Consider the following 24949-nt stretch of genomic DNA (forward strand, 5'->3'; position numbering starts at 1 on the left):
ATAAGAAAATGGGGGGGTTGTGGCATAACCTACCCTACCGATTGGGGTTTTGTCCGTTGGGGTATTGTCCGTTCACAATTGTTTAAGTGTGTCACGTTGTTTGATGAGGCTTTGGATTTCTGGTGTAAAGTTTGGGTCGTGTGGTTTTCTGTTGCCTCTGGGAATGTATGTCTTTTCTGCGTTTTGTATGGTTGTACTAGAGGTGTGCACAGTGGTGTCTGTGTCCGTAATTGGTGCACTATTCAGTGTCTCAAATTGTTGTTCTGTCTCTTCAGTAAAAGCTTCCCAGTTTACTCTTTTGAAATCGGTGTATGTGTGTCTGTGGCCAACTGGAGTGAATCGTGTTTTGGTGATGAGGATTAGAAGGTGGTCAAATCCAAGGGCTCCGACCACTTTCCAAAAGGTTGTTGGCGTTAAACAGGGGGAACATAAGGTGATGTTAGGAGAGGATATGTGTGATGATGATTATAGGTTCATGATGATCATTTAGAGGTTCATGATGATCATTGAGTCAAGTTGTGTCTACAGATCAAACCCTCTGTCCGTGTCAGTGCTGTTGACATACCAGGCCGACGACTTGGAGCTGAAACCACCACCCACGATAAGGTTGGTTGGTGACGAGTTGGTGGAGGTTAGGCCTAATGATTTTTGGAACTGTAGGGGATGATTGGGGGATATGTTGATTACTGTGATTGTGATTTTGTTAACTGTTCGGATCTGGACTGATTGGGTTTCAGTGGGAGGGAGGAGGAATTTGGTGGTGGAACTTTGTCCATGAAGCAGATGGATTGGTGGATCAGGGTGATGAGTCCACTGCCGTTGCCATTGGTCTGGTTTTGTCTGATTGTGGTGAAATTACGAAATGAGGGTATTTTTTTTGTTAGTGTCGTAGTTTTGTTTCTTGTATGATAGCGATGTGAATATTGTGTTGTTTGAGGAATTGTTCGATTTTTTTTTTTTGTACATGTTGTATGGGGTTGGGGTACAGGTGGGGAGGATTGATCAGGGTTAGGAGGAAGAGGAGTGGTTGGGGAGGAGGGCGGGGGAAAAGGGATGGCAAGAGCAGGGGTGGTAAGGATGCAGGCTGGGGTGGGATGGTGGCAGTGAGGTGGTGCGCATGCAGAACAGATCCAGGTGTTTGTGTATTGTTTTATGTCAGCGAGTGTTGTGCAAGTGAGGTGGGCCCAACTTTTACATGAATTGCACAGAACCGAGCCCCTTGTCTGTCAGCTCGAAGTGATGGGTTTGAAGCATGCTGGATACTAAAGTTTGTGTTGGGCCCAGGGTTGCTCTCTACATCTCTGGCTAATAGCAGAAGGGGGACGATCGCCAGAGAATCACCTCTCAGTGCAGAAAAAAAAAAATGTGAAGGTGCATTGTTGGAAAAAGGGTTGTGGTATTCACCCGGGTAACCGAAGCTGCTCCCTGGGATTGGTGCCACCTGCGTAAGAGCAGCTTGCATTTGATTTCTTGAGGCTGTTTGACACCCCCCCCCCCCAACTCTTGGGGATATGGGGTAGTTCCGTGACATAGGCACTGCCACACCAGGATATGTGGCCTCGGTTGGTGAGACTGCTGGGGTAGATATGTTGTTGTTGGGGTTTGTATGTGGGTGCACCACATTTTTTCCTGCATACGACAATCTAGGTTCAACTATTTGTAAGCTGGCAGAAGATTTCACATTCCATGAGGAGGTTGTATTTGGGACAGCTGGAGTGTGTTTTCAGGCCAGCTCTGTGTGGGTAATAATGATTTGATGTGGTGGTCACCTAAACGAAGGCATGCCAGTGTATTTATTTTGAGAATGACCTTTCAGTTGGATTAATGTTGAAGGTCACTAGAATTATGAAATTTGAAGGTTTACCATAGAATGCTTGTTTTGCGATTAGAGTACATATTTACCCAATTATAATATGTAGGAAAGGTACTTTTTCAGCTATTATACCGAACACTGAATTAATGTTTAAATCAAAATTGAGCTATATCATCACATCTATTCCAGGAGTTGACACACCAATGGGCAGCAGACCTTGGATTACATTTCTCACCTCAGAATCAGTCACCATACACCTCTGTACACAATGCTGCTGCAAAGGTAATCCATTAATGCAACTAGGAAGCATCCTCCTCCAAGTGTTAGAAGAGACCCAATTTCTGGGCCTGACACTCAACAAAAGACTCACCTGGATTCCCCATTAAACGTATAAAAAAAATCTTACCCATAAGATTGCCACCCTGTAATGGTGAACTTGTAGCATTGTATATTTGCTGTACTTGTAGCATTGTACATTTATTATTGTATATTATATATGCGCGTTGTTAGATCGGCAGATACATGTTTTCCTCTTATATAAATGTCATAGAATTGTTGTACATTATTGTCACTGTATATTTTGTATTTATAAATATGTTTTAACCAATTGTTCTGTTCGTTCACTCGGGAGTTTTCCCGTCTAAGTTGGCGTCCTCATTCCCCAAGCTCTCAGTCTTGATTTCGCCTTCGAAGCTCATACTTTGTCTCTGTAGTGCTATAAAATTATTAATTTGTATTTATATGCTGATTATTATTAGCCACCCAGTACATAAAATGGTGGCAGCGCGTTTAAAAAATAAATTTCGTGTAAACAACTTGTTTTTGTGCAGTAAATGTCCCGAACGCTACTTTTGAATTTTGAAGTTTTGTGAAATCTGGCTAGCCAGTTTCGTGGCATCGTGCGGTTGTGTTTTTCATTTTACTTATTTATTTATTGCAGCCAGGTGATTACTATCAGTGTTTTTGGAACTTCGCACCAGCGACTTATTTTTTTTTCTTATCTTTTATTATTATTATTTTATTTATTATTATTTTTCATTTTTATTTATTTTATTTTATTTTTTTTTTTTGCGAGATGGTGCTTAGGAAGAGTATTCTATGGGCGCACCATTTTTTTTTTTTTTTTTTGTGGTTCCACGTGGTCTTCAATTTACATCGGCTGTTTGAACTTTTATTTATATCATCATCTGCGTTCGTCAAAGGATCGGTTATTGTTCCTGAGTGTGTCAGCTGTAATCTGGAGCCCGGTTGGAGGATTTTTTAACAAAATTATATCTTCTTCATATCGGCCAGTGATTTTCGTTCACTGCCTTTCCATTGACTGTCGTCCCCTTTTCCACTAATTTTTGCATTAGTAGGCTACTCAGGCTTGTACAGGTTTGTTTATGCATGCAATACCATATCTTTTCTGGTTATAGTGAAATGATATATCATTTTTCTGGCCAGACATGTTGCTTTGTTGTTGGTGGCTATGTTTGTGATGTCACAATCCATTTTCCTTGATATTTTTGTATATTTACCACTTAGTGGTACAATTTTCCTTCAATTGCGATTCATATAGAATTGTATTAGTTACATTCCTCGATTGTGATTCAGATATCAATTATGCTCTGTGTATCATAGGGTATTGTATTATTTCTGTTCTTTCAGGCAATCCGATTTTCCTAATTGAGTGAATTCTATGCGATTGCCATTATTGTCTTTTATTTTTTGTTTTTGCTTTAATGTTATTAAGGAGTGGGTTCCAGTTCCCTTGCCCCCCTTCTATTCTGTCTAAACCAAAAGTGCCATCTTTTATGTCCCCAAAATCTGAGACAATGGCTAATACTTTCACATTACATCAGGATCCTTCTGCAAGTTTCCTGGTCAGGATCCCCAGCATAAGGATACTGATTTTATTTGCCAGTGCAATGATAGTATTGCAAATACAGATGTGACAGGGCCTGAGAAAATTTCATTCGTGAGGTCACAGCTTGTACCCAAGTCATTGGCATCTGAAATGTTACTGCCTCATATCTTGAACTATGATTATATTTTGAGCTAATTTCCTTGTAAGAGGCTGGTAGATAAAGGTAGACATTTAAGGTAGATCGAGGAGGTAGAAGGACTGGAAGGAAATTTTAGTCTTTTTATTAGGATGTTATGATACAACGGCCGACGGCTGACTGACGCCAAGGATAGCCGATTCAGAATTGTGCCTTGTATATATTTAAAAGTGCAGAGTGTCGCCTGGTGTAAATTGTTTTGTCTGTTGGAACTGTGAGCGGCAAGCCATTTTTTGTTATGACATAATGCTTACATTGTGACATAGTTTAGAAGAGTATAACAGCCTCTCCAATTGGAGAAAAAGGTGGAGAAAAATCATTGGTGCAGAAAGGAAAGTCACGCCCTTAAGGTGTGTCACTTGTTTGAGAAGTAAAAGACTATTGGATGAAAAAAAGAATGATGTCAGAATGGTGGTGGCTTGACGTGACGTTGAGGATTCCTCTGGGGATTTTTCGGGTGTACTGATTTAGACCAACAAGCATCAGAATGACTACACCCTATTTTATTCACCCCAAAGAAGACCAAGGCATGGGGCCTTAGAACAATCTCAAGAGAGAATAGAAAAGCTCTGAGAGGAGACGACGGAAGTGAGGGGGTGACATCCTATTTTATTTATTTATTTTTTTTTTTTTTCTGATATCCCTGTTGGTAATAATTTTCAGTGGTGTTTTCTTAAGTTGGCTGATGTTCTTACATCCATATTGGGCACTCTTATAAGCGTGCTCAGGCCCAGGCCAGCAAAATAGCTGTAGAAGCCTTGGATTCTCTATCCCATTCAGAGTGGGTAGATAAAGATACTATCACTTTAGATAGGTTCTGCCTTATTTTGGAATTTTTGTACATCATTTTCTTTGTGCCTTTCTCTCAGCTATAAGACGGATGAGTCCCTATTATCTTTTGCAACAAGGCTTTCATGTAAACTTATGGAAATGCCTTCTGGTTCTGTGTATTAATTATGCATTTCAACATACCAATGTTCCTAGTTCTCCTGCTCCACCCCCTCAGTCTTCAGTTACTACTCAAAGTTCCCCTTTGTCTACATTTACCCCTCCTGTACCTATTGTAACAGATCTCTGTAAGCATCATGAGCACAAGTTAAAACAGGGACTTCCTACACCTAGGTCAGTTGAGTATGTACAGTACATTCCTTCCTTGGGCTACCAGGATATTATTGTGCATTTTTTAAGAATTTTACTTCAACTGCTTCTCAAGAAGGACTCTTCCTTCCAGTGGTGTGATGTTCATCAGAAAAGTTTTGATTCCTTGAAACTTGCACTTACTGAAGCACCTGTGTGATATTCCCAGATTATTGTCTTCCCTTTACCATCCGTACAGATGCTTCTGGTACAAACTATGCCTTCTGTATCTACCCCTCCTAATAATCTCCATTCAAGGGCCCCTATGTCTTCATAACTGTATATGTGTATTGTTTTTTGTTATTCATGCTTGTCTTGATCTGTACTTTGTATCTTGTTTATCTATTACATGTACTGATTTGTATAGTGTATAAATTGTTGTCTTTGGTATTTTGTCTAAATCTGGTGTTAGTACTTATATATTCTTATATTGTTTTGTATATGTATATTCCATATGTCAGGTAATTATGTATGTTCATGCATATTTTTTCCATGCTTTTGTATGTCTACTGTATAATGTGGTGTGGAGTATGTTATCTCATGTGTTGTTATTTTTATGTGTTGTGTGCTAATGTACAAAATTCTTTCCCACACTTTTGTAATTACACTGTTGTGTGTGGAACATGCTATGTATATTGTCAATTTTGTCTTGCCTCGGTCATTTATTTTTCTCGTTTGCTTGGTGGGGTCACAGAGTGGTGGTGGCCAAGTAATGTAATGGTGTACTTGTAACATTGTACATTTGCTGTATATTATACACACATATACTTGTACCATTGTATATTTATTATTGTATCTTGTATATGCATGTCGAAGAATTGTTGTGCATTATTATCATTGTATATTTTGTTTGTATTTTGTATTCATATGTTGTATGAACCAAGTGTTCTTGCTCACTTGAGAGTCCTGCATAAGTTGGCATCCTCAAGCTCTCAGTCTTGATTTTGCCTTCGAAGTACGAGGTAAGTGCACGCTTTGTCTCTGTAGTGCTATAAAATTATTTATTCATATGCTGAGTATTATGGGATAGGAGGAAAGCTGTTAAGAGCAGTCAAGAGTTTTTACGAGTGTAGTAGAGCTTGTGTTAGGATTAGAAATGGAGAGAGTGAATGGTTTGAGGTAAAGGTGGGACTTTGTCAGGGATGTGTTATGTCACCCTGGCTGTTCAATCTTTACATGGATGGGGTGGTGCGAGAGGTGAATGCAAGGGTAGTGGGTCAAGGGTTGGAGATGATTAAAGAAAATGGAGAAAAGTGGGAGGTGAGCCAGTTGTTGTTTGCTGATGACACTGCACTTGTAGCAGAATCAGAGGAGGGATAGAGGAAATTAGTGACAGAGTTTGAGAAGGTGTGTGAAAGAAGGAAGCTGAAGATAAATGTGGGTAAAAGTAAGGTGATGAGATGTACAGGGGAGAGAGTGACAGCAGGCTGGAGGTGAGCATTAAGGGTGAAAGACTGGAGGAAGTGGATAGTTTTAGATATTTGGGTGCAAATGTGGCAAGAAAGGGAGGAGTTGGGGTGGAGGTAGAATGTAGATTGAGAGAAGCAAGTAAATGCCTTGGTGGATTGAAAAGTGTAATGAGAAATAGACATCTGGGAATGGATGCTAAGAGGAGGTTATATGAAGGAGTGATTGTACCAACAGCATTGTATGGGGCAGAAACATGGAACATGAGAGAGGAAGAGAGAAGGAGTTTGAATGTGTTTGAGATGAAATGTCTGAGAAGTATGATAGGGATTACTAGGCTAGATAGAGTAAGAAATAAGGTGAGGAGGAGAACAGGGGTGGAAAGGGAACTGGGAGATAGGGTTGATGAAAGGGTATTAGGATGGTTTGGACACATGGAAAGAATGAGTGAAGAAAGATTAGTAAAAGAAGTATGGAAGGCAGAGGTGGAAGGAGTGAATATGAGGGGGGCATCCTAGGATGAGATGGATGGATGGGGTGAAAGGGGCATTACAAAAGAGAGGAATGTCTGTGGAGGAAGGACAGGAGAGGACAGAAGATAGGGGTGAATAGAGAGGGGTTGTGTATAGATGATGCATGAGGGGGAGTGGGGAGGTATGTGTGAGAAGAAAATTGACACAGCCCAAAGGGATTTCTCCCCGTCTTCTCCTTTTCTGCATGAGGGGACGGAGAGGGGGGGGTCGCCGAATTTATGAAGCGGCCTTGCTGTGGATGTGCTGTGTCTTCCGACACTGCTTCTGACCCATGGCAATGGACAGGATGCAGGGATGACCCATCATCCAGGAGGTGCCAAGATAAGAGGGAGGGAGGAGGGTGGAGGGGAGTGGAATATATAGGAAATGGAATGGGTGGGAGTGGTTTCTATGCCTATTTCTTTGTGGCTACCCCCCATGTAGGGGGAAAAAGACTTTGGTATATGTATGTATGAGTATTATTAGCCACCCAATACAACTTTCCAAAGCTACTACCCCACACAGATTTGGACGAAGACAATCACTCTAGGATTTATATTAAATCCTCGTACAAAGCAAATTTGACAAAGGATGTCAAGTTGGTTATGCCCACAGCTCTCTGAATACTAAAACATGATCCTTAGGCCTACACTTCAGCACAGGTTATTTCTGAGAACTACTAAAAAGCTTGCATGCAGGAAGTGACCCTCCTGCAACACCCTTGGTCATTCACTTTACCCTAAGATCACTAAAGTATTTATTATTGTAGCACATCAAAAGCACCCCCACCATTACAGTCTCCCATGCTAGTAAAACCTTTACATCCCATCAAGAATTCTAAAAATACTCAATGCCCATCCATATGGCATTGGTTAGATGTGTGTAATTTATGTTTTGCATTTATTGAGCACATGCTGGGGGCTTATTTTTTTTTTCATCATTGGCTAGATGGAAATGTGGGGAGATGGGCACTGATGTATTGTGTTTGTGAGGAGAAAAAGGAAGAGTAAGATGAGAAAGAAAAAATTAAATGTATGAATAGGTTGGAAAGAAGTTGGATAGTGAAAGAATGAATGACTTGGACCTATTCCACAGACCAAGTACTGTATCTCCAGGTGGAAGTTAGGGTTGGTGATCAGCATTTGTGCATCTCTCATCGAAGTTACATCTCTATGGACAGGCACAGCTTCATGGCATCAACTCCGTTTTACCAAAGAGAAACAAAGCAAGTAACAGACTGAGTTTCACATTCTACACTGGGAGTATGTGCCATGACAGCACATAACTACACTTTTCTCCAGCATTCTGAAACTTCTCTGAAAAACTCCCTATTTCCAATCAAATAAGAATTATTACCTTGAGTCTTATAACAATCAATTTGCTGACCCTGGTGTCTCTTGTAGAAGACCCATCTGGTACTCTGGGTCATCTAAGATTATTCTACAAGCAAGGTAACATTGTACAATCATGCTTAATTTTTTTTGCAAAATATTCAATACTGTCACCATGTGATGAAATAAACAATTGTGCTATGAATTCCCTCATTAAGCAACCCTAGATATTTTTCATCCACAGGAGGTTGGGCAAACATCATTATCAATATGAACTCTGCAGTTTTATTAACATGTGCATGGCCGTAATTCTCACGGCAATACATGGATCTGATAGATACACAGAAGCTGATGTATGCTTAGTGCAGAATACATCTCAGTATTTATGGAGTAAGTTTAGGAACACAGCAGCAAAAATATGAGCAAAAAATGAGTAAAAATAACCTATAATAATCATGATAAACCCCATAGTGGGTAAAACTCCAAAGTACATGAAGCAGTAACAATGTTGATAGGTTTTATCTTTTCAACACCCAGGAGGCACTAATATCTAACCACAATTTCCTTATCATGCAGATGTATTTCATTTCAAGACAACCTACTTCTTTGCAGATATGTCAGAGGTAGTGAACAAGTGGTAAGATGGGAGATGAAGAAAAAAAGAAAGAAAAGACTGAAAAAGAAATGAAAATAAAATCTTGAAAATTGAATTAGGTGTCAATAGATGGAAAGAGTGAGAACAGGAGGGGAGTTGTTGAAGTTTAAAGCCATCCACACACATAATACTCCTTTGTTCTTATATTTCTATTTATTTCATTTTTGGGCTGGGGGTAGGGGGCTAGAGATGGGTCAAACTGTGAGGTGTTATGGATGTAGATAAATAGAGATTGTATCAAGTCTGCATGTGAATCTACTACAAATTTGAGGTGTGGTTTGAGAAATTGTATGTGTTTGTGTTTGAGAGAGAGAAAAGTGTGGACCAACTGCAGGGACCCTATGGTTACAATGCCCACAATTTTTTTTTCTGGCAATAATCAAAATTATTTAGATTACAAGATGACTGACAGCATAAGTTTGTGAAAATAAGGATGGCAAATATGAATATATATACTCTATTTGCTGCCAAATATTCACCAATATGTGAAAAAAGAAATATTTACATATATATCCATACACCAATGGCCCATTCCTATGTACAAAGGGAGCCCAGTCAAAAGACACCTGAACACCACAATAAAAATAAATAAATTCATACATAAATAAAATGAAATCCAATAAATAAAATAAAATTGAGTGAACCACCCCTCCTACCTCAGCAACCAGGGGATGAAAGGTCACCTCATCTTCCACCACAATTGTAGAATCAAAAGAAATGTAACAAAAGAAAGGAAAATAATATTAATAACAAAAATAAAATTATGTAAGAATTGAATGAGGTAGAATGCACTCAGAAAACATGAAAATTTTTGTGATAGAACAAAGTATTACATTATAAGATAAAAAGGCCAAGGCAGAAGAGTAAGTGATAGAAAAATGAATGGAGATGAAAGTAGAGGGCTAGATCAAATTAAAGTTTAATATGGAATACATGGAATGGAACTAGTCACATCTAAATCAAAATCCAATTGAAAGCACATTTAAATTAATTCAAATGATGATTCAATCATAGAGAATAATATATTTAACACAGTCAAAGTGTAACACCTGAAACTTGAGAAGGAAAACAGCATCACAAGATATAAGTTGTGTAATTTCATAAACTTGCTGGTAACTACTGGACCACAATAAGACTGATGGACATTACAGGAGATTCACATCTCGTCACTTATATTCAATGAGATTAATCAAAAGTACAAAAAAAAAAAATATATATATATATATATATATAAACCAGTCAGGAATAAATATCAACTTGGAAGCAATGATGTGTGATTTCTTCAGTACACATATGTGATGTCTTATATCAATAACAGTTGTCTTGAGTTTCACCGACTGGAAATCCACAACCCCATGGTGGCTGGCAATGGTCTTTGGACACTCGCATAGATTTCTTTAAGAAGAACGGTTAGACTGTTGTCTGTGTTGTCTAAGTGTGCGACTATTTCCATGTCACCAGCTCAAAGTAATAGGAAGGGAGCAGGTGCTGGCTGTCAGCTCTCCTTATGGTAAAATCTTGGTAGGCAAAATACAAAGGTGATGGAGAAAGAGTTCTTGGGCCCAGTCTGGAGACTGAGTGCCAGCCCATCAAGGCTGTGCCTCCAAACTGAGTCGATGGTGTCTATGGATTTTGAAGATGGGTGGCAGGGAGATGAATCTCTCTGACATCTGTCTCATAGGACCACCACCTGCAGGTACCTCCTGTTGATCCCATGTCTTCAGTCATCTCATGTACATGTTTTAGTTGCACAACTGTGTTGTCTGAAGTACTTATGTAGTGTTTAAAGTGCACATACAATTATGCATTACGACCACCTTGAGACATGTAACAGATGTTGATACGGGGAAAATAATGCCTTTCTTCCCCAACTATAGTCTATCAGAGTCTATCTTATCACAATTATTCTAAGGTGTACAGTATTAAAAGTACTATCCAAATCTAAAATGGCAGGAATGTTTGACGAAAGCATCATAGACAATACTGATAGAGTGGGTTATCTTGATTGGCACTTTTCATTACTTTATTGCAGTAATATTTTGTTTCATAGTATGCTAATCATACTGTCACCATGCATACAGCACTGCAGGTGGTATTGGCATCGAAACATGCATACATAGCTCTTTAGCTTCTACTGGGTAAAGTACCAAACAAGTGATGGACATAGTACAGTTCAAAACTAGAGCTATCTTTAAGCTCTACTGAATGGTAGGTCTTAAGAATTCATATTAGTGGGTGAGCAACAGTTACAGGACTCTTCTGGAAAAGAATGAGGTTTCTGCAGAAAGGTTCATGACATCGCTGGGCAATACAAATGCTATGAAATTGAGAAATGCTGGGAGTAGTCTAATGTAAAATGAAGATAACACCCCAATAATGACTACTTACAAAACAAACCTTGTATGATATTGGTCCAGCAAATAAGGACTACTAATAAGTCAAAGTCAATATTCACATTGTAAAAATAATATTCCTTTAGAATCTTGTGGAAAACATATCTTAAATTCCTATATACACATGCCAAAGGCTTTTTTCCCCTTACAATGGAGGTAGCCAAAAAACAAAGGCATAAAAACCATTCCCACACATTCCATCCCTATCACACTCCACTCCCCTCCACCCTGTTATCTTGGGAAAGTGGAGGAGGAGGAGGAGGAGAGAGAAGAAGAAGAAAAAAAAAAAAAATCATGTTTCTTGTATTATTGGAGTGACTTATGGGTTGAGCTGATGGCTGTGGCCAGTTTCCTGGAGGCCATAGGTCCCCTGCAAGAAGTAACCAGGGTAATGGATTAACTGATTGACTGGAATGACATCAGAACTAATCTATTCACTCTTGGGCTGATCTTACCATCACTGATGGCAGTCATTTAAATGGGAAAGATATCTACTTTCCCTATAATTCTCTTTTAAAGATAATGAATGAAAAGAGAATGAGAGAGATAAAGGGAGAAACAAATTTTATCTGTGGTCCTGGATTACTTACTTTGACTGCAAGAAGACTAATGCAGTGTCCCTAATGTGGAGGACACGTGCTGAGTTGAGCAAGCAATACAGTGATGTAATCCAATTCATTAAATATGATCATCATATTTCCTACATGACAATAAATGTTCTAGTATTCACCATTACCATAGTTTTAGACAAAAATATTCACTTCATTCTTATTTATCCTTGAGTTATGAATCTTGACTCAAGTAAACTTCATAGGAGCCTTGCTATACAGTCATCTGAATGACAACAGTGACCTTTTGCATAGTTCCTTGTTTTTACTTGATCAAATGTCAAACTCTGACTTGGCTAAATTTCAAACTGTATGGAATGACTATGGACAGCCTAAATAAGACGGCCCAAGCTAGAGCACAGTTTATGTGGGACAGCCAGCCTGCTACTAGGCACTGGTATGAGTGGACTCCTCCACACCAAGAACTGTGCATAACTACGTAACTTTATATGATGTCTGGTAATAGTGGCATGGCAAGGAGGGACTTGCAACATAGGCACAGCAAACAATACTTCTTGTTTAACAAAGTGTAGTGTTTACACTGAATGTAATCTATTTGTAAAACACACTGCACTATGTTGATACAAGTAATTCACAAGAATATGTTTCTTTGTCTTCAGCATGTCTTCATTCACAAGAAAATGTTTCTTTGACTTCAGCATTCTCACAAACAAATGCTACATCCCAACACAAATACTCTGTGTTTGTACAACTCTAGTGTTTGCTCATAAGTGATCAGTTCATAAGTAATGCACCTTACTTGCTCAGTTCATGCACACAGTCAGCACTCAAATTGCACAGCACAATGGAAGAGCTGTTTGGCATCTGATTAATACTGTGAGCCAAATAATAAATATGAACTTAACCACCTTGGTACGATGATGCCTACATAGGCATCATGAGGCGCGAGTGGGTACACAAGGATGCCGGCATTGGCGTCTTAATTATATATTTTTTGTAGTTGTACATGGGTTACCCCTGAATTCTGTGAACTGGATTGATCACGTTTTCTGTGTTTATTATTACTCAGAGTAAAAGAGAATGAGTAATACAGCAGTGACTATATTCTATAATGCGAGTAGTGTGATGCATCATACATATGGCAGCAGATGCTGCACGTAAGAATTTGACTCATACGGAAGTGGTTAATGCAACATCTGGTGATCATGGCACTACCTCATGAGTGCAAGGTTACTTACACAGGACATGCCACTGTACAAATGTCACCTACACCATTAAACACTGCATCCATACCATACAATACTGTGTTGTTGCATAAAATACCATGAAATGTAGCAATGTCGTGCTTAGATGCACAAAGAACGCTTGCACTTGATGTAATACTACTGAGCCACATGCAAATACTCTTTATAAATCTCTCCTCCCACAGTCATCCACTGGTTAACTATGGCAAATATCAGACAACACTTTATCATATTCATTTGTCACAGCAGTGCAAAGCTGCAATCATGCTATGCAGCACTACAAGATTGCATCCATGCTCATCAGCACGACAGAGCCACACTCATCGTGGCACTACAGTGTTCAATACATGGTTGCACTTACAGTCCTGGGTTTCAGGTGATGCTGAACATGTCATAAGTAGATGGGCTTCATATCTGGCTGCTCAACTAACTACATAAGGATTGGTATTCAACCCACTAAATGGTATCTCATTATCACTCTCTTTCCTGACTCAATTATACAACTACATTGCTATATGCATATAACTACATATATCTTTCTTCTTTTAGCTTTTGGTAGATTTTCCATACCATTTATATATACATATATGTACAGCAGTCACAGAGTATGTGTATTCCAGGTATGTGACCCAACTCACATATCAATGACCTCCTTTAATTAGTTAAATAAATTGCTGATTAGATTGGAATAAGTCATGGTAGAGGTTTGAAGGTACCCAGCTTCCACAAAACATTCACTCTTGTATAAAACTCATTTACCACCATCCAAACCTAAATATTACCTTTCCTATTCATATCATACATATACTTAATAAATATAAACTGTATATATTTGAAACTTATGATAGGTATCTGCTGGTGGTGGTCCTCCATGGTGGATATTATAAAGGTTAATCTCTGCCACCCACCTTCAAACCAATCAACATCACTTCCATATGGAGATGCACACTGAGGGTGACATTATCTCTGGACTGGGCCCAAGATCTCTATCAATTTCAACTTTATTCTCTCCACCTTTTCACATAGAGCTGACAACTGGCAACTCGTCCAGTTCTCCTACTATTACATGTCAGTGACAGAGAAATAGTCCCAAACTAACACAGTGCAGAAAACAATCCCATGGTTCTTCCCAGAGATCTGTGGAAGGACCTGAAGACAGTATCCAGCCACTGCAAGGGTGCAGGTTTCCAGTCAGAGGAATTTGAGGAAACAATAAATCTTATTATAATATAGATACTTCGATTTGAACTAAGACTTCCTTACAGCAGTGAGCTGGAAGTAAGTCTTAAAGGAAAGAGGCTGGAAGAAGTGGATAGCTTTAGGTATTTGGGGTTGCATGTGGCTGGAAAGGGAGGAATGAAGGTGGAAGTAAGTTGAAGATTGAGGGAGGCAAGTAAATGCCTTGGGGGATTAAAGTGTCATGAGAAATAAGCATTTGGGAATAGATGCAAAGAGGATACTGTATGAAGGGGTGATTGTGCCAATGGATTAGTATGGGGAAGAGACTTGGAACCTACAAGAAGCAGAGGAATAGTCTGAATGTGTTTGAGATGAAATGTCTCAGAAGTATGGTAGGGGTTACTAGGTTGGATAGTGAGAAACAATGTGAGGAGGAGAGTAGGGGGTGGAAAAGGAGATGACAGATAGGGCTGATAAAAGAGTATTGGGATGGTTTGGACATATGGAAAGAATGAATGAAGAAAGATTAGTAAAAGAGGTGTGGAGGGTAGAGGTGGAAGAAGTGAACATGAAGGGGTGACCAAGGATGAGCTGGATGGATGGGGTAAAAGGGGCATTGGGAAAGAGGGGAATGTATGTTGAGGAAGGATGGGAGAAGACAGAAGATAGGGGTGAATGGAAAATGGTTGTGTATGGATGATGCTGTGATGCACGAAGGGGAGTGGGTGGGGGATGAGGGGTGAGAGAGTATGTGTGAAAAATAAATTGACACAGCTCGAAGGGATTTCTCCCCATCTTCTCCCTTTCTGCATGAGAGGACAGAGTGGGGGTGCCACCCATTTAATGAAGCGGCCTTGCTATGAATTTGCTGTATTTTGCAACACTGCTTCTGACCTAGGGTAGTGGGTGAGATGCAGGGATGACCCATCAAGGAGGAGCCAAGATAAGAGGGAGGGAGGGGGGTAGATGGGAGTGGAGTATGTGGGGATGGAATGGGTGGGAGTGGATTTCATGCCATTGTTTTTTGGCTACCTCCCTTATAAGGGGGAAAAAGCCTTAGATATATGTATGTATATATAGATAATTCATCATTTAAAAACTTTATCTATTTAGATTCACTTCTACACTTCTTGTTATCATCAGGGACCACAAAACTACTAAAATAAATCATGTAATTCTCCCTCATAGTATCATAAACTTAATCACTCTTCCTTCACCAGTTACAAAATAAATTTTCTTAAATATGAATATACTTCATAAATGTGTATACACTGAGCTTCAATTTAATGGGATTACATTCAGTGTAAATTTGAATTTACTGGAACATTGTGACAAAGAAAAGCCTTTGGGTGTATATATATATATATATTCACACACACACACACAGCAGGTCCAGGAGAGTGCTAAAGAAATGGTAATCCAAGTGATGAAAGAGAAAGGTAATTTGGTTAGGGATACAGTGGACAAAAAAAAGATGCATTGTAATCTATGGTATTAAAGAAAAGTATGATGTTCCTTGATATCAGAGAGAAAAAGAGGAAAAAGGGATCGCTAAAGAAATTCTGAAAGAGATTCAGGAGGGACAAAGTTTAGATAAAGAAAGTTGAAGAAACATATAGAATAGGTAGATACTCAAAAGAAAAACAATATAGGGCACTAAAAGTAAAACTTAGGTCACAAATGATTGCAGAGGAAGTACTGTCTAGAACAAAACTAGCAAGCAGTGAACAACACAAAAATGTATGGATAAAAAAGAAATGAGCGATGAAGAAAAAGAAAAAGAACTTGAAATGAAGCAAATGAAAAAAGCCGAGACTGAAAAGAAAGATTTTTTTTTTGGAAAGTGGTGGACCCGAGACTGAGAAAATGGTATATCAGAAAAAATGAAACAAAACAGACAGAAAAACATGAGTAGGAAAAAAAAAAAAAAAAAAAAAAAAAAAAAAAATTAGCCTATACCAACATAGATGGAATGATTTCAGGACTGAATGAACTAAATGACTGCCAGGCATTAGAAAAACCAGACATAATGGGAACAGTAGAAACTAAATTAAAAAGTAGTCTACCACCAAATACTGTGGGACAAGGTCTATACAACTGTTGGATGAAGAATGATGATGATGATATGGTTTAACGTCACACATTCCCCCCCTTTTGGGAGGCTAGGATGGTGCCCCTCACAGAGGGCTTTGTGGCATGGAATTTAATGAACCATGCCCTTGGTTCAACTTTGCCGGTAGCAGGATTCAAACCGCCTTCACCTTGACCTTCGTCACAAGTAACGACGCCCTAACCTGCTCAGCCAGCGAGCTTCCTGGCTGAAGAATAGAAAGGAAAAACAGGGAGGGGGAGTATTATTTTTGACTAGGAAAGACTTAAATGTGACAAAGATAACAGAAGGAAAAAACAATGTAGAATCAATTATGATAAAAGTTGAAAGCAACCACATGAAAAGTAGAAAATTTGTAGTAGTGTATGTACCCCCCAAAACACAGTCCTGGACAGAAAACAATCATTCCAAACTGTTGGAAGATACTAAGTATGAACTGACGCAGCCCGAAGGGATTTTCTCCCCGTCTTCTCCTTTTATGCATGGGGGGACGGAGCGGGGGGTGGGGTCGCCGATTTAATGAAGCGGCCTTGCTGTGGATGTGCTGTGTCTTGCAACACTGCTTCTGGCTTCTGACCCAGGGCAGTGGACAAGGTGCAGGGATGACCCGTCATCTGGGAGGTGCTAAGATGAGAGGGCGGGTGGAGGGGTGTGGAGTGTATTCAGGGATGGAATGGGTGGGAATGATTTTATGCCTTTTTCTTTTTGGCTACCTCCCTTGTAAGGGGGAAAAAGCCTTGGTATATGTATGTATGGGTGATTTTAATTCAAAAGAAATATGTTGGGAAGAAATGACAGTAAAGGGTGGAGAAGACATCTGGGGCAACATGCTGCTCAATAAGACCACTGAATACACAATGACTCAGTGGATAAAGGAAAATACCAGATACAGAAACAATGAGGAACCATTGAGACTGAATTTAATACTTACGTCAGAACCTGAAATTGTGGACACAATAGATTACAAAACAACAATAGGAAAGAGTGACCATGTACAAACAGAATTCAAACTAAAAGAACAAATAGACCTAAGAAGAAATGAGAAACAGAATAGGAATAGGAAACGAATTTTGAGAAACTTATAAAATTCTTTCATAACAGAAACTGGGAAAAATTCCTACAGGAAGAAACATAGATGGAAGAGAAATGGAGTATACTAAAAGAAGAAATAAAAAAAGGGAACTCAGAAAGAGACCTTGGAGTAATAATCAGCAAAGACATGACACTGGACAAACATATCAACAAAATAGTTGGAAAAACTTTCAACCTATTAAGGTCAATGAAAGTGGCATTTGACTATTTGGATTAAGAAATTATTAAAAAAAATATCAGTTACATTAATAAGACCAAAACTGGAATACGCAGCAACACTATGGACACCCAGTACTAAAAAGAATATAAAGAAATTTGAAGGAATACAAAGAGCAACGACAAAGCTGGCACCAGCTCTTTCCAAATTAACATACGAACAAAGATTATCCAAATTGGAACTACCAACACTGGAGCAAAGAGAAAGAGAAAGAGGTGATCCATGAAAGGAATGGAAATACTTGATAGAAAGGATTTACTAAAAAGTGACGATGGAAAAACAAGAAGACACAAAAAGAAACTCAAAAAGGATAACTATAGAAGAGATCTGAAAAAAAAAAAAACTTCCCACAGAGTGCTGGATATCTGGAATAATCAATTCAAGGTTTTAATAAGAAAAAACTAGGTACAACTAGGTAAATACACACACATCTGGGAAGAAATGATAGTAAAAGGGGGAGAAGAACTTTGGAGCAACATTCTACTGGATATGACCATCGAATACATACATATACCAAGGCTTTTTCCCCCTTACAAGGGAGGTAGCCAAAAAGGAAAAGGCATAAAATCATTTCCACCCATTCCATCCCTGAATACACTCCACACCCCTCCACCCTCCCTCTTATCTTAGCACCTCCATCGAATACACCCTAACAAAATGGGTTAAGGAAAATACTAGAGACAGAAACAATGAGAGTGCTGGATATCTGGAATAATCAATTCAAGGTTTTAAGAAAAAACTAGGTACAACTAGGTAAATACACACACACACAGGATATAATCTGGGTAGAAATGATAGTAAAAGGGGGAGAAGAACTTTGGAGCAACATTCTACTGGATATGACCATCGAATACATACATACATATACCAAGGCTTTTTCCCCCTTACAAGGGAGGTAGCCAAAAAGGAAAAGGCATAAAATCATTTCCACCCATTCCATCCCTGAATACACTCCACACCCCTCCACCCTCCTTCTTATCTTAGCACCTCCATTGAATACACCCTAACAAAATGGATTAAGGAAAATACTAGAGACAGAAACAATGAGGAACTGTCGAAACTGGACTTAATATTAACTTCTGAACCAGACATTGTGAATAAAATGGAGTATAAGACACCAATTGGAAAGAGTGACCATATACTAATAGAGTTTGAATTAAAAGAACAGAACAATATAGGTAGGAATGATGAACATATAGAAGGAAGATTAAAGTACAACAAAACGGATTTTGTAAAACTAAAAAAAAATAATTCCAAAACACAAACTGGGATAAATTCTCTAAAGGAAGGAATTGACAACAATATACCAAAAAGGAAACAAAAAGAGATTTATATAAAGTGTTGGTATAACAAAGGGTGTAGTGATGCTAGACAGAAGAGACAAAGCCTGGAAAAAAAGGGGAAAAAAAAAAAAAAAAAAAAAATCCAAATGGCAAACACATATAAAACTCAGGAATGAATATGTAAATATATGCAGGAAAGAAAAAGAAATTATGAAAAAGATATTATAGACAAACATGAGGATCAACCTAAACTCTTTTACAGATATATAAATAAAAACTAAATGATAAACATGAAATAGTGAAATTGCGTGAAGGACATAAAGAATATATAGATGACACAGAAATGGCGGAAGTTACGATCAGACATTTCAGGTCCATTTTTTACAAGTGAGAGTTCACAATTTTGGGAAGATGGACAACAAGAATGATCACCCATAATGAGAGAAATAAAGGTAACACAAAAAGAAATAAGACCAAATGAAAAACCTAGATGTCAGGAAATTGCATAGACCAGATGGAATTACAAATTGGGTACTGAAAGAGTGTATTGACGAACTGACAGGCAAATTATACAAGATAATAGACTTCTCACTCAAAGAGGGAAAGGTACCACAAGATTGGAAAGATGCAAATATAGTACCAATATATAAAGGAGAAAATAGGGAAGACCCTACAAACTTCAGACCGGTATCCCTTACAAGCACAGTAGCAAAAATATGTGAAAAAGTCATCAAAAACAAATGGACCAAACACCTGGAAGAAAATAAAATAGTAAACCCTAAACAATTTGGCTTCAGAAGTGGAAGATCATGTACCACAAACCTAATTTGCTTTTACTCAAGATTAATTGAGATAATACAAGAAAGAGATGGCCGGGCAGATTGCGCCTTCTTGGATTTGCAGAAGGCTTTTGACAAAGTACCACATAGAAAGTTATTAAGAAAAATTTAAATAATAGGAGGAATACAAGATAAGCTACTGGAATGGATGAAGGATTTCTTAAATAGGAGAAAAATGAGAGTGATACTTGGAGACAAAAATTCAAACTGGGAAGATGTGATAAGTGGCAAGGCTCTGTATTGGCTCCTTTAATGTTTGCCATATATACAAATGATATGGATGAGGGAGCAAATCGTTACATGAACTTCTTTGCTGACAATGCCAAATTACTCAAGAGAGTAGGAACAGAAGAAGATTGCAGATCGCTACAATAAGACCTAGACAAAATATGGGAATGGAGTCAGAGATGTAAAATGAACTTCAACATTAAAGATGTTGGAAATGTTTGGAAAAAGCAAAATTTGAGTATCGGGGCAATATAAAATAGGAAACAAAGAAGTCAAAAAAGTCAATTCAGAAAGGGACCTGGGAGTAACCATCTGAACTGACTTACATACATATACCAAGGCTTTTTCCCCCTTCCAAGGGAGGTAGCCAAAAAGGGAAAGGCATAAAAACACTCCCACCCATTTCATCCCTAAATACACTCCACACCCCTCCCACCCTTCCTCTCATCTGAGCACCTCCTGGATGACGGGTCATCCCTGCACCCTGCCCACCGCCCTGGGTCAGAAGCAGTGTCGCAAGACACAGTACATCCACAGCAAGGCCGCTTCATTTAATCGGCGACCCTCCCTCTCCGTCCCCCTTTGCATATAAGGAGAGGACGGGGAGAAATCCCTTCGGGCTGCGTCAAAAATTACTCACACATACTACCCCACCCCCCACCCCCCCGCCCATTCCTCCTCATGCAGTCACAACATCATCCATATACAACCATTCTCCACTCACCTCTGTCTTCCGTCCTCTCCCTTCCTTCCTCAACAGACATTCCCCTCTTCCCCAAAGCCCCCTTCACCCCATCCATCCACCTCATCCTAGGACGTCCCCTCATGTTCACTCCCTCCACATCTGCCTTCCATACCTCTTTTACTAGTCTTTCTTCACTCATTCTTTCCATGTGTCCAAACCATCCTAATATTCTTTCATCAACCCTATCTCCCAAATCCTTTTTCACCCCTGTTCTCCTCCTCACCTCCTCATTTCTCACTCTATCCAGCCTAGTAACCCCCACCATACTTCTCAGACACCTCATCTCAAACACATTCAAACTCCTTCTCTCTTCTTCTCTTATGTTCCACGTTTCTGCCCCATACAGTGCTGTTGGCACAATCACTCCTTCATACAGTCTCCTCTTCGCATCCATTCCCAAATGTCTATTCCTCATTACACTCTTCAAACCACCAAGGCATTTACTCGCTTCTCTCAATCTACATTCTACCTCCACCTTCACTCCACCTTTTCCTGCTACACTTGCACCCAAGTATCTAAAACTATCCACTTCCTCCAGTCGCTCTCCCTTAATGTTCACTTCCAGTCTACTGCCACTTTCACCCCTTGTACATCTCATCACCTTACTTTTACCCACATTTATCTTGAACTGACTTGACACCTGATAAACATGTCAATAAATTATTTGGAGAGACTTTTAACTTATTAAGATCAATAAAAGTGGCCTATGATTACATGGATGAGGAAATGGCTAAAAAAATAGTGGTTACACTGATACGACCTAAACTAGAATATGCTGCAACACTGTGGGCACCTAGCACAAAGAAGAACAAAGAAAATTAGAAAGAATCCAAAGAGCAGCGACAAAAATGGCACCTACACTGTCAAATCTGACATAAGAACAAAGATTGGAGAAATTACATCTGTCAACACTGGAACAGAGAAGAGAAAGATGTGATTTGTTGACCCTTTACAAAATTATGAAAGGGATGGAAATTCTCTATTGAGACGACTTATTAAAGTGGGACAGAAGAGAAACAAGAGGACACAAAAGGAAAATAAAGAAGGACAGTTACAGAAGAGACCTGAAAAAGAATAGCTTCCCACATAGAGTGACTGATGTCTGGAACAAACTAAATGGAGAAACAGTGAGTGCCAAAACTATACATGATTTTAAGAATAAACTGGATGCGGAGAGATACAAAAACGGGTCACTAAAAGCATAGCTCTCTTCCCATAAAATACAACTAGGTAAACAAACACAAACATACACACACACACAGCTTGCATCAGCTTGCATTTAGCAGTCCTTTCTAATGAAAAAACAAAATTATCAGAAACATCTGAGAGACAACATGGAAGAGATGAAAAAATATCTTAAAAAAAAAAATATATATATATATATATTATATATATATATATAAACAGCAGCTGACAGAAAAAGAAGAAGAGGAGAAGAAAAAATAAATAAATAAATAAAAGAAAGCCAGAAAAAGAAAAGAAAAAGAAAGAAAAAAGTGAAACTTAACAGACCTAGCCTTTGTAGCTGCACTGGATTGGTAATACTGTTACATTATTTACTCTTTCAGAATTTGATTAGCTGAGCTGCCTGGTACACACTTGATGCTTTGTAAGAGTTGCCTGTGTTAACCATAGTTAGTGGTTTTAAGTGTATTCTACTGGATGTCTCAACAATAAACAAAATTAAATTTCTTCCTACTAAATTTTCTGTGTACTCTATGAGACTACTGTACATATATATACATATATATAATTTCTGAAAATGGACTTACATAAGAGAATTGTAAATATAAACAGATCAAACAATAAGACACATTGATATATTTTTTCTAAGCTAACCATTGCTAAATATGTATTCAAAATAAAGTTTGGCCTTGACTATAACATCAGCTGCCATTCTTTGGGTAAAATCCAACACACACAACTGCATGTGAACATTCACTTTGTTTTATCATAAAAAATGTAGAAATATAGTTATCTCTTATCAAGCTGAAACCATATATATTGTATAGAAAGTAGACTGAATGGAAATTCTGATGCAAAGTAGAACACATACTTTGGGAGGACATGAGAAGCAATTTCATACCAGTTTTAACAATTACAAGTTTTTCATATACCTCCCACCCTCCTGAAGATCCATGTCTTTGATAAATTAGCTCAAAGTCTTTGGCATGTCCTTAATGCCTTCAAGTTGCATGTCCAAAGCCCAATCTTGCAAAGGCTGGTTAAACTAAAATATGAACATTGTGTCTAGTCTAGGCATATAGTAAAATCCACTTGTTGGGTCATCTTCTAAAACTGAATACAAAAGTTTTCTATATAAAGAATATGTATGGCAGGTTGTTACTTCCCTCTTTACAACTGAATAATTGCATTCATGACTGAGGTAAACAATCACAAAATTGCCTTGCTGATGCTTATACCTCCATAAACTCACGGGAGTTGAGGGGCAAATCACATTTCTTCTGATCAATTTTAACCTTCAAAATATGAAAGACATACCCATTTTAACATGAAGCAGGGTTTACTGATACAAAACCTAGCAGTAACTCATTCACTGCTACCAAAACCGGGTCATGGAATACAAGATACAGATAATTTGACGAGCAAAGCCAGAAGCTCTTCATCGTGACATCACAAACAATTGTACATCAGATTCAACCACAGGGATGCACCATATTCTTCCCCTATGTATATATATTCAACTTGCCACAGTTGTTCTCCTTTCCTGAAGGTTTTCGTTTGTTCCAAGCAACTCATCATCATTGGAGGACGATGACAGGAGGATGTCAGACTCGTCATCCTGCATCACGTCACGGCGCTTGTATCGAATCTACAAAGAATGAAACAGAACTTGTTACTTCCTGCACAGCCCCTTTAAGTGGATGCAGGAGTGGTTGCAGTAGCCGTAAGAAGACCCTCACATTCCCCTGCCTGATGGACGTCCCCTCCGCTGTATCGTATCTACAAAAGAAAAGATAGAATCAATAGATAGAAAAACAACACCAGCAACCATACCAGAACAGATTTAAAACCAAATCAACTCCAAGGAGAATATATTAACTTAACTCAACAGAGCATAACTTAAGGAAAACAGTAAAAAATAATGTGCATAAAATGAAAAGAAAAACTTGAAACACAGTGAACTCTCTATTATTCGTCACATAGAAGCCAAAGCCTAGATGAATAATGACAAATGCTAAATATTGTCATGATAGCCCCCCTCCGGGATGATGAAGTCCATGGGTAGCATCACAATGCTCTGCTGACACACACAAATAGCTAGACTGATGTATCACCACAGTGACCAAGCCTGTATTTACCTAATTGTGGTATACAGGAAAAGGAGTAATGCTTGTTGGGTACAGTCTCCTATTCTCTAATTTTCTAACATACCTAGACTCAAATTCATGTACAGTTCCAACTTAATCTATGTCTTTGATTTCCAATTATCATATTTAGATCTGAATTCATGTACTGTCGAACTTAGGCTATTCCACATTTTCATACATCTATATGGAAAAATGTATTATTTCACATCCTTTCAACATGTTCTTTCTTAATTTACTTCCATAATCTCTTAAAACCCTCCCATCTTTAATCAGATCTCTTCTTTCAATGACCTGAACACTAATCATGTCACCTCTTTCTCTTCAATCTTTCAAAGTTGGTAGACCCAATATATTTAGTTTTTCCTCATAAGGTTTATCTGCCAGGCTGGGGACTAGTTTGATTGCTGCCCTTTGTATTCTCTCAATCTTGCTTATATCCTTTACTCTATGTAGGGACCATACTACAGGTACTCCTCGTTTAACGACGACAATTGGGACCAGCGCGCCGTCGTTAACCGAAAGTGTATACATATACGTACATGTACTGTATGTACAATGTCCAGCAATACATGTATCTTTATTTTCGTGTATTTTCCCTCTTTTATACAGTACATTAAAGCTTTATTTACTGTTTATTTACGGTGGTTAGGTTCCTAAAATTACCGTATATGACCAAATCCGCGTATGCTGACATTCCATATTGAATACCGGGGTATTTTTTTAGTTTCGACCATGGGCGCAATATAGCAATAGAAAATTAATTATTAATTTTGTAAATTAAAATGTATCAAAGTAATATGCAATTTTGTGGGTGGAAA

General features: G+C 38.5%; 1 protein-coding gene and 1 long non-coding RNA gene across 4 annotated transcripts in view; one reads left to right on the forward strand and one right to left on the reverse strand.

Moving 5' to 3' along the window:
- LOC143036425 (uncharacterized) overlaps positions 1 to 11548 on the forward strand; it is a 40189-nt gene extending 28641 nt beyond the window's left edge. Inside the window, exon 2 of the long non-coding RNA XR_012967352.1 lies at positions 6773 to 11548. This is a non-coding gene — a long non-coding RNA (uncharacterized LOC143036425). The remainder of the gene's footprint in view (positions 1 to 6772) is intronic.
- The window catches only part of LOC143036424 (store-operated calcium entry regulator STIMATE-like), a 106074-nt gene continuing 89641 nt past the window's right edge, over positions 8517 to 24949 (reverse strand). For 2 of the 3 annotated variants that reach the window (XM_076203775.1, XM_076203774.1), the window contains exon 7: positions 8517 to 23632. In XM_076203775.1, coding sequence (XP_076059890.1) covers positions 23501 to 23632 — 132 coding nt within the window. In that variant the 3' untranslated portion in view covers positions 8517 to 23500. Of the gene's footprint in view, positions 23764 to 24949 lie in introns of all 3 variants that reach the window. The other variant, XM_076203776.1, reaches the window with a different exon arrangement.

The sequence above is a fragment of the Oratosquilla oratoria genome, chromosome 20 (genome assembly GCF_046742065.1).
Source record: "Oratosquilla oratoria isolate Oo_2021 chromosome 20, ASM4674206v1, whole genome shotgun sequence".
In the NCBI taxonomy this organism is placed as follows: domain Eukaryota; kingdom Metazoa; phylum Arthropoda; class Malacostraca; order Stomatopoda; family Squillidae; genus Oratosquilla; species Oratosquilla oratoria.